The sequence below is a fragment of the Pseudophryne corroboree genome, chromosome 7 (genome assembly GCF_028390025.1).
Source record: "Pseudophryne corroboree isolate aPseCor3 chromosome 7, aPseCor3.hap2, whole genome shotgun sequence".
Lineage (NCBI taxonomy): Eukaryota > Metazoa > Chordata > Amphibia > Anura > Myobatrachidae > Pseudophryne > Pseudophryne corroboree.
In genome coordinates, this window is record NC_086450.1 from 1,225,744 (window position 1) to 1,242,924 (window position 17,181).

The window sequence follows — 17,181 nt, forward strand, 5'->3', positions numbered from 1 at the left end:
GCTGGGCCCAGTGACAGCTGCTGATACAGGGATACAATACAGGGATAACACATCATACTTCTGTCCTCTTCTCCAGATAGCAGCGTGTTCCTGAGTGCTGGGCCCAGTGACAGCTGCTGATACAGGGATACAATACAGGGATAACACGTTATACTTCTGTCCTCATCTCCAGATAGCAGCGTGTTCCTGAGTGCTGGGCCAGTGACAGCTGCTGATACAGGGATAACACGTCATACTTCTGTCCTCATCTCCAGATAGCAGCGTATTCCTGAGTGCTGGGCCCAGTGACAGATGCTGATACAGGGATATGATACAGGGATAACACGTCATACTTCTGTCCTCATCTCCAGATAGCAGCGTGTTCCTGAGTGCTGGGCCCAGTGACAGCTGCTGATACAGGGATACAATACAGGGATAACACGTCATACTTCTGTCCTCATCTCCAGATAGCAGCGTATTCCTGAGTGCTGGCCCAGTGACAGCTGCTGATACAGGGATACAATACAGGGATAACACGTCATACTTCTGTCCTCATCTCCAGATAGCAGCGTATTCCTGAGTGCTGGCCGAGTGACAGCTGCTGATACAGGGATACAATACAGGGATAACACGTCATACTTCTGTCCTCATCTCCAGATAGCAGCGTGTTCCTGAGTGCTGGCCCAGTGACAGCTGCTGATACAGGGATACAATACAGGGATAACACGTCATACTTCTGTCCTCATCTCCAGATAGCAGCGTATTCCTGAGTGCTGGCCCAGTGACAGCTGCTGATACAGGGATACAATACAGGGATAACACGTCATACTTCTGTCCTCATCTCCAGATAGCAGCGTGTTCCTGAGTGCTGGGCCCAGTGACAGCTGCTGATACAGGGATATGATACAGGGATAACACGTCATACTTCTGTCCTCATCTCCAGATAGCAGCGTGTTCCTGAGTGCTGGGCCCAGCGACAGCTGCTGATACAGGGATACGATACAGGGATAACACGTCATACTTCTGTCCTCATCTCCAGATAGCAGCGTGTTCCTGAGTGCTGGGCCCAGCGACAGCTGCTGATACAGGGATACAATACAGGGATAACACGTCATACTTCTGTCCTCATATCCAGATAGCAGCGTGTTCCTGAGTGCTGGCCCCAGTGATAGCTGCTGATACAGGGATACAATACAGGGATAACACGTCATACTTCTGTCCTCATCTCCAGATAGCAGCGTGTTCCTGAGTGCTGGCCCCAGTGACAGATGCTGATACAGGGATACAATACAGGGATAACACGTCATACTTCTGTCCTCATCTCCAGATAGCAGCGTGTTCCTGAGTGCTGGGCCAGTGACAGCTGCTGATACAGGGATATGATACGGGGATAACACGTCATACTTCTGTCCTCATCTCCAGATAGCAGCGTATCCCTGAGTGCTGGCCCCAGTGACAGCTGCTGATACAGGGATATGATACAGGGATAACACGTCATACTTCTGTCCTCATCTCCAGATAGCAGCGTGTTCCTGAGTGCTGGCCCCAGTGACAGCTGCTGATACAGGGATATGATACAGGGATAATACGTTATACTTCTGTCCTCATCTCCAGATAGCAGCGTGTTCCTGAGTGCTGGCCCAGTGACAGCTGCTGATACAGGGATACAATACAGGGATAATACGTCATACTTCTGTCCTCATCTCCAGATAGCAGCGTGTTCCTGAGTGCTGGGCCCAGTGACAGCTGCTGATACAGGGATACAATACAGGGATAACACGTCATACTTCTGTCCTCATCTCCAGATAGCAGCGTGTTCCTGAGTGCTGGGCCCAGTGACAGCTGCTGATACAGGGATACAATACAGGGATAACACGTCATACTTCTGTCCTCATCTCCAGATAGCAGCGTGTTCCTGAGTGCTGGGCCCAGTGACAGCTGCTGATACAGGGATATGATACAGGGATAACACGTCATACTTCTGTCCTCATCTCCAGATAGCAGCGTATTCCTGAGTGCTGGGCCCAGTGACAGCTGCTGATACAGGGATACAATACAGGGATAACACGTCATACTTCTGTCCTCATCTCCAGATAGCAGCGTGTTCCTGAGTGCTGGCCCCAGTGACAGCTGCTGATACAGGGATATGATACAGGGATAATACGTCATACTTCTGTCCTCATCTCCAGATAGCAGCGTGTTCCTGAGTGCTGGGCCCAGTGACAGCTGCTGATACAGGGATACAATACAGGGATAACACGTCATACTTCTGTCCTCATCTCCAGATAGCAGCGTATTCCTGAGTGCTGGCCCAGTGATAGCTGCTGATACAGGGATACAATACAGGGATAACACGTCATACTTCTGTCCTCATCTCCAGATAGCAGCGTGTTCCTGAGTGCTGGGCCAGTGACAGCTGCTGATACAGGGATATGATACGGGGATAACACGTCATACGTCTGTCCTCATCTCCAGATAGCAGCGTGTTCCTGAGTGCTGGCCCCAGTGACAGCTGCTGATACAGGGATATGATACAGGGATAATACGTCATACTTCTGTCCTCATCTCCAGATAGCAGCGTGTTCCTGAGTGCTGGGCCCAGTGACAGCTGCTGATACAGGGATACAATACAGGGATAACACGTCATACTTCTGTCCTCATCTCCAGATAGCAGCGTATTCCTGAGTGCTGGCCCAGTGACAGCTGCTGATACAGGGATACAATACAGGGATAACACGTCATACTTCTGTCCTCATCTCCAGATAGCAGCGTGTTCCTGAGTGCTGGCCCAGTGACAGCTGCTGATACAGGGATACAATACAGGGATAACACGTCATACTTCTGTCCTCATCTCCAGATAGCAGCGTATTCCTGAGTGCTGGCCCAGTGACAGCTGCTGATACAGGGATACAATACAGGGATAACACGTCATACTTCTGTCCTCATCTCCAGATAGCAGCGTGTTCCTGAGTGCTGGGCCCAGTGACAGCTGCTGATACAGGGATACAATACAGGGATAACACGTCATACTTCTGTCCTCATCTCCAGATAGCAGCGTGTTCCTGAGTGCTGGGCCCAGTGACAGCTGCTGATACAGGGATACAATACAGGGATAACACGTCATACTTCTGTCCTCATCTCCAGATAGCAGCGTGTTCCTGAGTGCTGGGCCCAGTGACAGCTGCTGATACAGGGATACAATACAGGGATAACACATCATACTTCTGTCCTCATCTCCAGATAGCAGCGTGTTCCTGAGTGCTGGGCCAGTGACAGCTGCTGATACAGGGATACAATACAGGGATAACACGTCATACTTCTGTCCTCATCTCCAGATAGCAGCGTGTTCCTGAGTGCTGGGCCCAGCGACAGCTGCTGATACAGGGATACAATACAGGGATAACACGTCATACTTCTGTCCTCATCTCCAGATAGCAGCGTGTTCCTGAGTGCTGGGCCCAGTGACAGCTGCTGATACAGGGATACAATACAGGGATAACACGTCATACTTCTGTCCTCATCTCCAGATAGCAGCGTGTTCCTGAGTGCTGGGCCCAGTGACAGCTGCTGATACAGGGATATGATACAGGGATAACACGTCATACTTCTGTCCTCATCTCCAGATAGCAGCGTGTTCCTGAGTGCTGGGCCCAGTGACAGCTGCTGATACAGGGATATGATACAGGGATAACACGTCATACTTCTGTCCTCATCTCCAGATAGCAGCGTGTTCCTGAGTGCTGGGCCCAGTGACAGCTGCTGATACAGGGATACAATACAGGGATAACACGTCATACTTCTGTCCTCATCTCCAGATAGCAGCGTATTCCTGAGTGCTGGCCCCAGTGACAGCTGCTGATACAGGGATAACACGTCATACTTCTGTCCTCATCTCCAGATAGCAGCGTGTTCCTGAGTGCTGGCCCCAGTGATAGCTGCTGATACAGGGATATGATACAGGGATAACACGTCATACTTCTGTCCTCATCTCCAGATAGCAGCGTGTTCCTGAGTGCTGGGCCCAGTGACAGCTGCTGATACAGGGATACAATACAGGGATAACACGTCATACTTCTGTCCTCATCTCCAGATAGCAGCGTGTTCCTGAGTGCTGGGCCCAGCGACAGCTGCTGATACAGGGATACAATACAGGGATAACACGTCATACTTCTGTCCTCATCTCCAGATAGCAGCGTGTTCCTGAGTGCTGGGCCCAGCGACAGCTGCTGATACAGGGATACAATACAGGGATAACACGTCATACTTCTGTCCTCATCTCCAGATAGCAGCGTATTCCTGAGTGCTGGCCCAGTGACAGCTGCTGATACAGGGATACAATACAGGGATAACACGTCATACTTCTGTCCTCATCTCCAGATAGCAGCGTATTCCTGAGTGCTGGCCCCAGTGACAGCTGCTGGTACAGGGATAACACGTCATACTTCTGTCCTCATCTCCAGATAGCAGCGTGTTCCTGAGTGCTGGCCCCAGTGATAGCTGCTGATACAGGGATATGATACAGGGATAACACGTCATACTTCTGTCCTCATCTCCAGATAGCAGCGTGTTCCTGAGTGCTGGCCCCAGTGACAGCTGCTGATACAGGGATATGATACGGGGATAACACGTCATACTTCTGTCCTCATCTCCAGATAGCAGCGTATTCCTGAGTGCTGGCCCAGTGACAGCTGCTGATACAGGGATACAATACAGGGATAACACGTCATACTTCTGTCCTCATCTCCAGATAGCAGCGTGTTCCTGAGTGCTGGCCCAGTGACAGCTGCTGATACAGGGATACAATACAGGGATAACACGTCATACTTCTGTCCTCATCTCCAGATAGCAGCGTATTCCTGAGTGCTGGCCCCAGTGACAGCTGCTGATACAGGGATAACACGTCATACTTCTGTCCTCATCTCCAGATAGCAGCGTATTCCTGAGTGCTGGCCCCAGTGACAGCTGCTGATACAGGGATAACACGTCATACTTCTGTCCTCATCTCCAGATAGCAGCGTGTTCCTGAGTGCTGGGCCCAGTGACAGCTGCTGATACAGGGATACAATACAGGGATAACACGTCATACTTCTGTCCTCATCTCCAGATAGCAGCGTATTCCTGAGTGCTGGCCCCAGTGACAGCTGCTGATACAGGGATAACACGTCATACTTCTGTCCTCATCTCCAGATAGCAGCGTGTTCCTGAGTGCTGGGCCCAGTGACAGCTGCTGATACAGGGATACAATACAGGGATAACACGTCATACTTCTGTCCTCATCTCCAGATAGCAGCGTATTCCTGAGTGCTGGCCCAGTGACAGCTGCTGATACAGGGATACAATACAGGGATAACACGTCATACTTCTGTCCTCATCTCCAGATAGCAGCGTGTTCCTGAGTGCTGGCCCCAGTGACAGCTGCTGATACAGGGATATGATACAGGGATAACACGTCATACTTCTGTCCTCATCTCCAGATAGCAGCGTGTTCCTGAGTGCTGGGCCCAGTGACAGCTGCTGATACAGGGATACAATACAGGGATAACACGTCATACTTCTGTCCTCATCTCCAGATAGCAGCGTGTTCCTGAGTGCTGGGCCCAGCGACAGCTGCTGATACAGGGATACAATACAGGGATAACACGTCATACTTCTGTCCTCATCTCCAGATAGCAGCGTATTCCTGAGTGCTGGCCCAGTGACAGCTGCTGATACAGGGATAACACGTCATACTTCTGTCCTCATCTCCAGATAGCAGCGTGTTCCTGAGTGCTGGGCCCAGTGACAGCTGCTGATACAGGGATACAATACAGGGATAACACGTCATACTTCTGTCCTCATCTCCAGATAGCAGCGTGTTCCTGAGTGCTGGGCCCAGTGACAGCTGCTGATACAGGGATACAATACAGGGATAACACGTCATACTTCTGTCCTCATCTCCAGATAGCAGCGTATTCCTGAGTGCTGGCCCCAGTGACAGCTGCTGATACAGGGATACAATACAGGGATAACACATCATACTTCTGTCCTCATCTCCAGATAGCAGCGTGTTCCTGAGTGCTGGCCCAGTGACAGCTGCTGATACAGGAATACAATACAGGGATAACACGTCATACTTCTGTCCTCATCTCCAGATAGCAGCGTATTCCTGAGTGCTGGGCCCAGTGACAGCTGCTGATACAGGGATATGATACAGGGATAATACGTCATACTTCTGTCCTCATCTCCAGATAGCAGCGTGTTCCTGAGTGCTGGGCCCAGTGACAGCTGCTGATACAGGGATACAATACAGGGATAACACGTCATACTTCTGTCCTCATCTCCAGATAGCAGCGTATTCCTGAGTGCTGGCCCAGTGACAGCTGCTGATACAGGGATAACACGTCATACTTCTGTCCTCATCTCCAGATAGCAGCGTGTTCCTGAGTGCTGGGCCCAGTGACAGCTGCTGATACAGGGATACAATACAGGGATAACACGTCATACTTCTGTCCTCATCTCCAGATAGCAGCGTGTTCCTGAGTGCTGGGCCCAGTGACAGCTGCTGATACAGGGATACAATACAGGGATAACACGTCATACTTCTGTCCTCATCTCCAGATAGCAGCGTGTTCCTGAGTGCTGGGCCCAGTGACAGCTGCTGATACAGGGATACAATACAGGGATAACACGTCATACTTCTGTCCTCATCTCCAGATAGCAGCGTGTTCCTGAGTGCTGGGCCCAGTGACAGCTGCTGATACAGGGATACAATACAGGGATAACACATCATACTTCTGTCCTCTTCTCCAGATAGCAGCGTGTTCCTGAGTGCTGGGCCAGTGACAGCTGCTGATACAGGGATACAATACAGGGATAACACGTCATACTTCTGTCCTCATCTCCAGATAGCAGCGTATTCCTGAGTGCTGGCCCCAGTGACAGCTGCTGATACAGGGATACAATACAGGGATAACACGTCATACTTCTGTCCTCATTTCCAGATAGCAGCGTATTCCTGAGTGCTGGGCCCAGTGACAGCTGCTGATACAGGGATACAATACAGGGATAACACGTCATACTTCTGTCCTCATCTCCAGATAGCAGCGTATTCCTGAGTGCTGGCCCCAGTGACAGCTGCTGATACAGGGATACAATACAGGGATAACACGTCATACTTCTGTCCTCATCTCCAGATAGCAGCGTATTCCTGAGTGCTGGCCCCAGTGACAGCTGCTGATACAGGGATATGATACAGGGATAACACGTCATACTTCTGTCCTCATCTCCAGATAGCAGCGTATTCCTGAGTGCTGGCCCAGTGACAGCTGCTGATACAGGGATACAATACAGGGATAACACGTCATACTTCTGTCCTCATCTCCAGATAGCAGCGTATTCCTGAGTGCTGGCCCAGTGACAGCTGCTGATACAGGGATACAATACAGGGATAACACGTCATACTTCTGTCCTCATCTCCAGATAGCAGCGTATTCCTGAGTGCTGGCCCCAGTGACAGCTGCTGATACAGGGATAACACGTCATACTTCTGTCCTCATCTCCAGATAGCAGCGTGTTCCTGAGTGCTGGGCCCAGTGACAGCTGCTGATACAGGGATACAATACAGGGATAACACGTCATACTTCTGTCCTCATCTCCAGATAGCAGCGTGTTCCTGAGTGCTGGGCCCAGTGACAGCTGCTGATACAGGGATACAATACAGGGATAACACGTCATACTTCTGTCCTCATCTCCAGATAGCAGCGTGTTCCTGAGTGCTGGCCCAGTGACAGCTGCTGATACAGGGATAACACGTCATACTTCTGTCCTCATCTCCAGATAGCAGCGTATTCCTGAGTGCTGGCCCAGTGACAGCTGCTGATACAGGGATAACACGTCATACTTCTGTCCTCATCTCCAGATAGCAGCGTATTCCTGAGTGCTGGCCCAGTGACAGCTGCTGATACAGGGATAACACGTCATACTTCTGTCCTCATCTCCAGATAGCAGCGTATTCCTGAGTGCTGGCCCCAGTGACAGCTGCTGATACAGGGATACAATACAGGGATAACACGTCATACTTCTGTCCTCATCTCCAGATAGCAGCGTGTTACTGAGTGCTGGGCCCAGTGACAGCTGCTGATACAGGGATACAATACAGGGATAACACGTCATACTTCTGTCCTCATCTCCAGATAGCAGCGTATTCCTGAGTGCTGGCCCCAGTGACAGCTGCTGATACAGGGATATGATACGGGGATATGATACAGGGATATGATACGGGGATATGATACAGGGATATGATACGGGGATGTGACACGGGGATATGATACAGGGATACGATACAGGGATATGATACAGGGATATGATACGGGGATATGATACAGGGATATGATACGGGGATGTGATACGGGGATATGATACAGAGATATGATACGGGGATATGATACAGGGATACGATACAGGGATATGATACAGTGATATGACACAGGAGGGATATGACACAGGGATATGATACGGAGATGTGACACGGGGATACGATACAGGGATATGACACAGGAGGGATATGACACGGGGATATGATACAGGAATGCGATACAGGGATATGATACGGGGATATGATACGGGGATATGATACAGGGATACGATACAGGGATATGATACAGGGATACGATACAGGGATATGATACAGGGATACGATACAGGGATATGATACGGGGATATGATACCGGGATATGATCTGGGGATATGATACAGGGATACGATACGGGGATGTGACACAGGAGGGATATGATCTGGGGATATGATACAGGGATACGATACAGGGATATGATACAGGGATAACGTGGATTCATCTGCTTATTTGTGCACAATGTCTAATTGTCTATCAGATTCCATGGTCTTCTCAGCTGCTCTTATTGTCACTACCACATTATTCAGAGGTGTTGCTTTATTATTACAACAGGAAAACATGGAATGCATATCCTCAGAGATAGAAACGGCAGAACCATCCATCGTCAGTACAAGAGATTTCCAAAATGATAATGCTGCAGAGGAGCTCCCATCCCCCCGGGGGTTGCAGGTATGTTTCCAGGGGCGCTGACCAGGACTTACAGGGTGTATGTATGTATATTATATATACACGCTAAGGGCACTCTCAGGTGGGAAATATACTATTAGTGCATCAGTGGTCCGGCCCTGTAGGGGTTTGTTGGTAAAGGCAGAGTGGTAATATAGGCCCTCATTCCGAGTTGATCGGTCGCAAGGCGAATTTAGCAGAGTTACACACGCTAAGCCGCCGCCTACTGGGAGTGTATCTTAGCATCTTAAAATTACGACCGATGTATTCGCAATATTGCGATTACAAACTACTTAGCAGTTTCAGAGTAGCTTCAGACTTACTCTGCCTGTGCGATCAGTTCAGTGCTTGTCGTTCCTGGTTTGACGTCACAAACACACCCAGCGTTCGCCCAGACACTCCCCCGTTTCTCCGGCCACTCCTGCGTTTTTTCCGGAAACGGTAGCGTTTTCAGCCACACGCCCATAAAACGCCGTGTTTCCGCCCAGTAACACCCATTTCCTGTCAATCACATTACGATCGCCGGAGCGATGAAAAAGCCGTGAGTAAAAATACTATCTTCATAGCAAGGATACTTGGCGCAGTCGCAGTGCGAATATTGCGCATGCGCACTAAGCGGAATTTCACTGCGATGCGATGAAAAATACCGAGCGAACGACTCGGAATGAGGGCCATACAGTATATCCCAGTGAGATATATAATTATAATGCTACATGTGTACTGACGTAACCTGTGTCACACCAAACCCTCTGAAGACAGAGAAAACAAGGTCCCAGCTCTCACTATTCTGTGGATTTCAGGACTAATTCGTGAAGGATTGCATATGCAGGAGGAGGTACGAGGCAATTCTGCAGTGCGATCGCAGTTCTGGATGAACGATGGTCGCGATGCTCAGACTAGTAGTCACAGTGCGGCTTGCGAGGACGAGGAAACTGCACCTGGGATGCAGTCCTTGTCCTCACTACTCCCAGAAAACGGGGGTGTCACGCCATTTCCATGAACACCGGCCGCGAATGCCCCTCCCTACGAATGCCTCTGTCTGTCAATCAGAGGCATTCACATCCCTGCGATGCAATCGCCGGACCCATCCTGCACATGCAGTTTCCCCACCATGGACGCGCAGGGTCAGGTGGTCTGTACGGGATGGTATCAGGATCCCCACGCATGGGAATCCGGCAGTCAGAATACCGGCAGCGGCATCCAACGCTCAGGATCCTGACACTAAGTATACTAACCCGAATCCCTAACCTTCCTAACCCTAACCCCCCTCCCCGCAGCCTAAACCTATCCCTAACCCTCCCCACAGCCTAAACCAATGCCGAACCCCCCTCCCCGCAGTCTAAACCTATCCCTAACCCTCCTCCCCGCAGCCTAAACCTATCCCTAACCCCCCTCCCCGCAGCCTAAACCAATGCCTAACCCCTCCTCCCCACAGCCTAAACCTATCCCTAACCCCCCTCCCCTCAGCCTAAACCAATGCCTAACCCCCCCTCCCCACAGCCTAAACCTATTCCTAACCCTCCTCCCCGCAGCCTAAACCTATCCCTAACCCTCCTCCCCGCAGCCTAAACCTATCCCTAACCCCCCTCCCCGCAGCCTAAACCTATCCCTAACCCTCCCCACAGCCTAAACCAATGCCGAACCCCCCCTCCCCGCAGTCTAAACCTATCCCTAACCCTCCTCCCCGCAGCCTAAACCTATCCCTAACCCCCCTCCCCGCAGCCTAAACCAATGCCTATCCCTAACCCTCCCCACAGCCTAAACCTATCCCTAACCCTCCCTAGTGGTACCTAACCCTCCCTCCCCACAGCTTAAACCTATCCCTAACCCTCCCCACAGCCTAAACCTATCCCTAACCCTCCCTGGTGGTACCTGACCCTCCCTCCCCGCAGCCTAAAACTATCCCTAACCCTCCCTGGGGGTACCTAACCCCCCTCCCCACAGCCTAAACCTATCCCTAACTCTCCCTGGGGGTACCTAACCCCCCTCCCCACAGCCTAAACCTATCCCTAACCCTCCCCACAGCCTAAACCAATGCCGAACCCACCCTCCCCGCAGTCTAAACCTATCCCTAACCCTCCTCCCCGCAGCCTAAACCTATCCCTAACCCCCCTCCCCGCAGCCTAAACCTATCCCTAACCCTCCCCACAGCCTAAACCAATGCCGAACCCCCCCTCCCCGCAGTCTAAACCTATCCCTAACCCTCCTCCCCGCTGCCTAAACCTATCCCTAACCCCCCTCCCCGCAGTCTAAACCTATCCCTAATCCTCCCCACAGCCTAAACCTATCCCTAACCCTCCCTGGTGGTACCTAACCTTCCCTCCCTGCAGCCTAAACCTATCCCTAACCCCCCTCCCCACAGCCTAAACCTATCCCTAACCCTCCCCACAGCCTAAACCTATCCCTAACCCTCCCTGGGGATACCTAACCCCCCTCCCCACAGCCTAAACCTATCCCTAACCCCCCTCCCCGCAGCCTAAACCTATCCCTAACCCTCCCCACAGCCTAAACCTATCCCTAACTTGCCCTCCCCATAGCCTAAACCTATCCCTAACCCTCCCTGGTGGTACCTAACCCGCCCTCCCCGCAGCCTAAACCTATCCCTAACCCTCCCTGGGGGTACCTAACCCCCCTCTCCACAGCCTAAACCTATCCCTAACCCTCCCCGCAGCCTAAACCTATCCCTAACCCTCCCTGGTGGTACCTAACCCTCCCACCCCACAGCCTAAACCTATCTCTAACCCTCCCTGGTGGTACCTAACCCGCCCTCCCCGCAGCCTAAACCTATCCCTAACCCTCCCTGGGGGTACCTAACCCACCTCCCCACAGCCTAAACCTATCCCTAACCCTCCCTGGTGGTACCTAACCCTCCTCCCCACAGCCTAAACCTATCCCTAACCCTCCCTGGTGGTACCTAACCCGCCCTCCCCGCAGCCTAAACCTATCCCTAACCCTCCCTGGTGGTACCTAACCCGCCCTCCCCATAGCCTAAACCTAACCCTAACCCTCCCTGGTGGTACCTAACCCCCCTCCCCACAGCCTAAACCTATCCCTAACCCTCCCTGGGGGTACCTAACCCCCCTCCCCACAGCCTAAACCTATCCCTAACCCTCCCTCCCCACAGCCTAAACCTATCCCTAACCCTCCCTGGGGGTACCTAACCCCCCTCCCCACAGCCTAAACCTATCCCTAACCCTCCCTGGTGGTACCGAACCCCCCTCCCCACAGCCTAAACCTATCCCTAAATCTCCCTGCAGCCTAAACCTATCCCTAACCCTCCCTGGTGGTACCTAACCCTCCCACCCCACAGCCTAAACCTATCCCTAACCCTCCCTGGTGGTACCTAACCCGCCCTCCCCGCAGCCTAAACCTATCCCTAACCCTCCCTGGGGGTACCTAACCCACCTCCCCACAACCTAAACCTATCCCTAACCCTCCCTGGTGGTACCTAACCCCTCCCCACAGCCTAAACCTATCCCTAACCCTCCCTGGTGGTACCTAACCCGCCCTCCCCGCAGCCTAAACCTATCTCTAACCCTCCCTGGTGGTACCTAACCCTCCTTCCCCGCAGCCTAAACCTATCCCTAACCCTCCCTGGGGGTACCTAACCCCCCTCCCCACAGCCTAAACCTATCCCTAACCCTCCCTGGGGGTACCTAACCCCCCTCCCCACAGCCTAAACCTATCCCTAACCCTCCCTCCCCACAGCCTAAACCTATCCCTAAACCTCCCTGGGGGTACCTAACCCCCCTCCCCACAGCCTAAACCTATCCCTAACCCTCCCTGGTGGTACATAACCCTCCCTCCCCGCAGCCTAAACCTATCCCTAACCCTCCCTGGGGGTCCCTTACCCCCCTCCCCGCAGCCTAAACCTATCCCTAACCCTCCCTGGTGGTACCTAACCCGCCCTCCCCGCAGCCTAAACCTATCCCTAACCGTCCCTGGTGGTACCTAACCCACCTCCCCACAGCCTAAACCTATCCCTAACCCTCCCTCCCCACAACCTAAACCTGTCCCTAACCCTCCCTGGGGGTACCTAACCCCCCTCCCCACAGCCTAAACCTATCCCTAACCCTCCCCGCAGCCTAAACCTATCCCTAACCCTCCCTGGTGGTACCTAACCCTCCCTCCCCGCAGCCTAAACCTATCCCTAACCCTCCCTGGTGGTACCTAACCCCCCTCCCCACAGCCTAAACCTATCCCTAACCCTCCCTGGGGGTACCTAACCCCCCTCCCCACAGCCTAAACCTATCCCTAATCCTCCCTCACCACAGCCTAAACCTATCCCTAACCCTCCCTGGGGGTACCTAACCCCCCTCCCCACAGCCTAAACCTATCCCTAACCCTCCCTGGTGGTACCGAACCCCCCTCCCCACAGCCTAAACCTATCCCTAAATCTCCCCGCAGCCTAAACCTATCCCTAACCCTCCCTGGTGGTACCTAACCCTCCCACCCCACAGCCTAAACCTATCCCTAACCCTCCCTGGTGGTACCTAACCCGCCCTCCCCGCAGCCTAAACCTATCCCTAACCCTCCCTGGGGGTACCTAACCCACCTCCCCACAACCTAAACCTATCCCTAACCCTCCCTGGTGGTACCTAACCACTCCCCACAGCCTAAACCTATCCCTAACCCTCCCTGGTGGTACCTAACCCGCCCTCCCCGCAGCCTAAACCTATCCCTAACCGTCCCTTGTGGTACCTAACCCACCTCCCCACAGCCTCAACCTATCCCTAACCCTCCCTTCCCACAGCCTAAACCTGTCCCTAACCCTCCCTGGGGGTACCTAACCCCCCTCCCCACAGCCTAAACCTATCCCTAACCCTCCCCGCAGCCTAAACCTATCCCTAACCCTCCCTGGTGGTACCTAACCCTCCCTCCCCGCAGCCTAAACCTATCCCTAACCCTCCCTGGGGGTACCTAACCCCCCTCCCCACAGCCTAAACCTATCCCTAACCCTCCCTGGGGGTACCTAACCCCCCTCCCCACAGCCTAAACCTATCCCTAACCCTCCCCGCAGCCTAAACCTATCCCTAACCCTCCCTGGTGGTATCTAACTCTCCCTCCCCACAGCCTAAACCTATCCCTATCCCTCCCTGGTGGTACCTAACCCGCCCTCTCCGCAGCCTAAACCTATCCCTAACCGTCCCTAGTGGTACCTAACCATACCTCCCCACAGCCTAAACCTATCCCTAACCCTCCCTGGTGGTACCTAACCCTCCCTCCCCACAGCCTAAACCTATCCCTAACCCTCCCTGGGGGTACCTAACCCCCTTCCCCACAGCCTAAACCTATCCCTAACCCTCCCTCCCCACAGCCTAAACCTGAACCTTACCCTCCCTGGGGGTACCTAACCCCCCTCCCCACAGCCTAAACCTATCCCTAACCCTCCCCGCAGCCTAAACCTATCCCTAACCCTCCCTGGTGGTACCTAACCCTCCCTCCCCGCAGCCTAAACCTATCCCTAACCCTCCCTGGGGGTACCTAACCCCCCTCCCCACAGCCTAAACCTATCCCTAACCCTCCCTGGGGGTACCTAACCCCCCTCCCCACAGCCTAAACCTATCCCTAACCCTCCCCGCAGCCTAAACCTATCCCTAACCCTCCCTGGTGGTATATAACCCTCCCTCCCCGCAGCCTAAACCTATCCCTAACCCTCCCCGCAGCCTAAACCTATCCCTAACCCTCCCTGGTGGTACCTAACCCGCCCTCTCCGCAGCCTTAACCTATCCCTAACTGTCCCTGGTGGTACCTAACCCACCTCCCCACAGCCTAAACCTATCCCTAATCCTCCTTGGTGGTACCTAACCCTCCCTCCCCGCAGCCTAAACCTATCCCTAACCCTCCCTGGTGGTACCTAACCCTCCCTCCCCGCAGCCTAAACCTATCCCTAACCCTCCCTGGTGGTACCTAACCCCCCTACCCACAGCCTAAACCTATCCCTAACCCTCCCTGGTGGTACCTAACCCCCCTCCCCACAGCCTAAACCTATCTCTAACCCTCCCTGGTGGTACCTAACCCTCCCTCCCCACAGCCTAAACCTAACCCTAACCCTCCCTCCCCACAGCCTAAACCTATCCCTAACCCTCCCTGGTGGTACCGAACCCCCCTCCCCACAGCCTAAACCTATCCCTAACCCTCCCCGCAGCCTAAACCTATCCCTAACCCTCCCTGGTGGTACCTAACCCTCCCTCCCCGCAGCCTAAACCTATCCCTAACCCTCCCTGGGGGTACCTAACCCCCCTCCCCACAGCCTAAACCTATCCCTAACCCTCCCTGGGGGTACCTAACCCCCCTCCCCACAGCCTAAACCTATCCCTAACACTCCCCGCAGCCTAAACCTATCCCTAACCCTCCCTGGTGGTATCTAACCCTCCCTCCCCGCAGCCTAAACCAAACCCCCGTGTGGTTTACCAGTCTTGAGTCCTGTCAGACGTTTGTTTGGGATCCCCACGCTGGCTTTTCGATCCATGTTGGGATTCCGGCGTCTGTATTCCGAACACTGGGATCCAGACCGGATCCCATCAGTACATACATGGCTGGGTGGTCTGCACATACATGGCTGGGTGGTCTGCACATACATGGCTGGGTGGTCTGCACATACAGGGTTGGGTGGTCTGCACATACAGGGTCGGGTGGTCTGCACATACAGGGTCGGGTGGTCTGCACATACAGGGTCGGTGGTCTGCACATACATGGCTGGGTGGTCTGCACATACAGGGTCGGGTGGTCTGCACATACAGGGTCGGGTGGTCTGCACATACATGGCTGGGTGGTCTGCACATACAGGGTCGGGTGGTCTGCACATACATGGCTGGGTGGTCTGCACATACAGGGTCGGGTGGTCTGCACATACAGGGTCGGTGGTCTGCACATACATGGCTGGGTGGTCTGCACATACAGGGTCGGGTGGTCTGCACATACATGGCTGGGTGGTCTGCACATACAGGGTCGGTGGTCTGCACATACATGGCTGGGTGGTCTGCACATACAGGGTCGGGTGGTCTGCACATACAGGGTCGGGTGGTCTGCACATACAGGGTTGGCTGGTCTGCGCATACAGGGTCGGGTGGTCTGTACATACAGGGTCGGGTGGTCTGCACATACAGGGTCGGGTGGTCTGTACATACAGAGTCGGTGGTCTGCACATACATGGCTGGGTGGTCTGCACATACATGGCTGGGTGGTCTGTATATACATGGCTGGGTGGTCTGCACATACAGGGTCGGGTGGTCTGCACATACAGGGTCGGTTGGTCTGCACATACAGGGTCGGGTGGTCTGTACATACAGGGTCGGGTGGTCTGTACATACAGGGTCGGTGGTCTGCACATACAGGGTCGGGTGGTCTGTACATGCAGGGTCGGGTGGTCTGTACATACAGGGTCGGTGGTCTGCACATACATGGCTGGGTGGTCTGCACATACATGGCTGGGTGGTCTGTATATACATGGCTGGGTGGTCTGCACATACAGGGTCGGGTGGTCTGCACATACAGGGTCGGGTGGTCTGCACATACAGGTTCGGGTGGTCTGCACATACAGGGTCGGGGGGGTCTGCACATACAGGGTCGGGTAGTCTGCACATACAGGGTCAGGTGGTCTGCACATACAGGGTCGGGTGGTCTGTGCATACAGGGTCGGTGGTCTGCACATACATGGCTGGGTGGTCTGCACATACAGGGTCGGGTGGTCTGTACATACAGGGTCGGGTGGTCTGTACATACAGGGTCGGGTGGTCTGTACATACAGGGTCGGTGGTCTGCACATACATGGCTGGGTGGTCTGCACATACAGGGTCGGGTGGTCTGCACATACAGGGTCGGGTGGTCTGCACATACAGGGTCGGGTGGTCTGCACATACAGGGTCGGGTGGTCTGCACATACATGGCTGGGTGGTCTGCACATACAGGGTTGGGTGGTCTGCACATACAGGGTCGGGTGGTCTGCACATACAGGGTCAGGTGGTCTGTACATACAGGGTCGGGTGGTCTGTATATACATGGCTGGGTGGTCTGCACATACAGGGTAGGGTGGTCTGCACATACATGGCTGGGTGGTCTGCACATACAGGGTCGGGTGGTCTGCACATACAGGGTCGGGTGGTCTGCACATACATGGCTGGGTGGTCTGCACATACAGGGTCGGG

General features: G+C 53.6%; 1 protein-coding gene across 1 annotated transcript in view; it reads left to right on the forward strand.

Moving 5' to 3' along the window:
• Nucleotides 1-17,181, forward strand: part of KIAA2012 (KIAA2012 ortholog) — a 353,000-nt gene that overhangs the window by 150,093 nt on the left and 185,726 nt on the right. Inside the window, exon 9 of the mRNA XM_063932236.1 lies at nucleotides 8,921-9,037. Coding sequence (XP_063788306.1) covers nucleotides 8,921-9,037 — 117 coding nt within the window. The remainder of the gene's footprint in view (nucleotides 1-8,920; nucleotides 9,038-17,181) is intronic.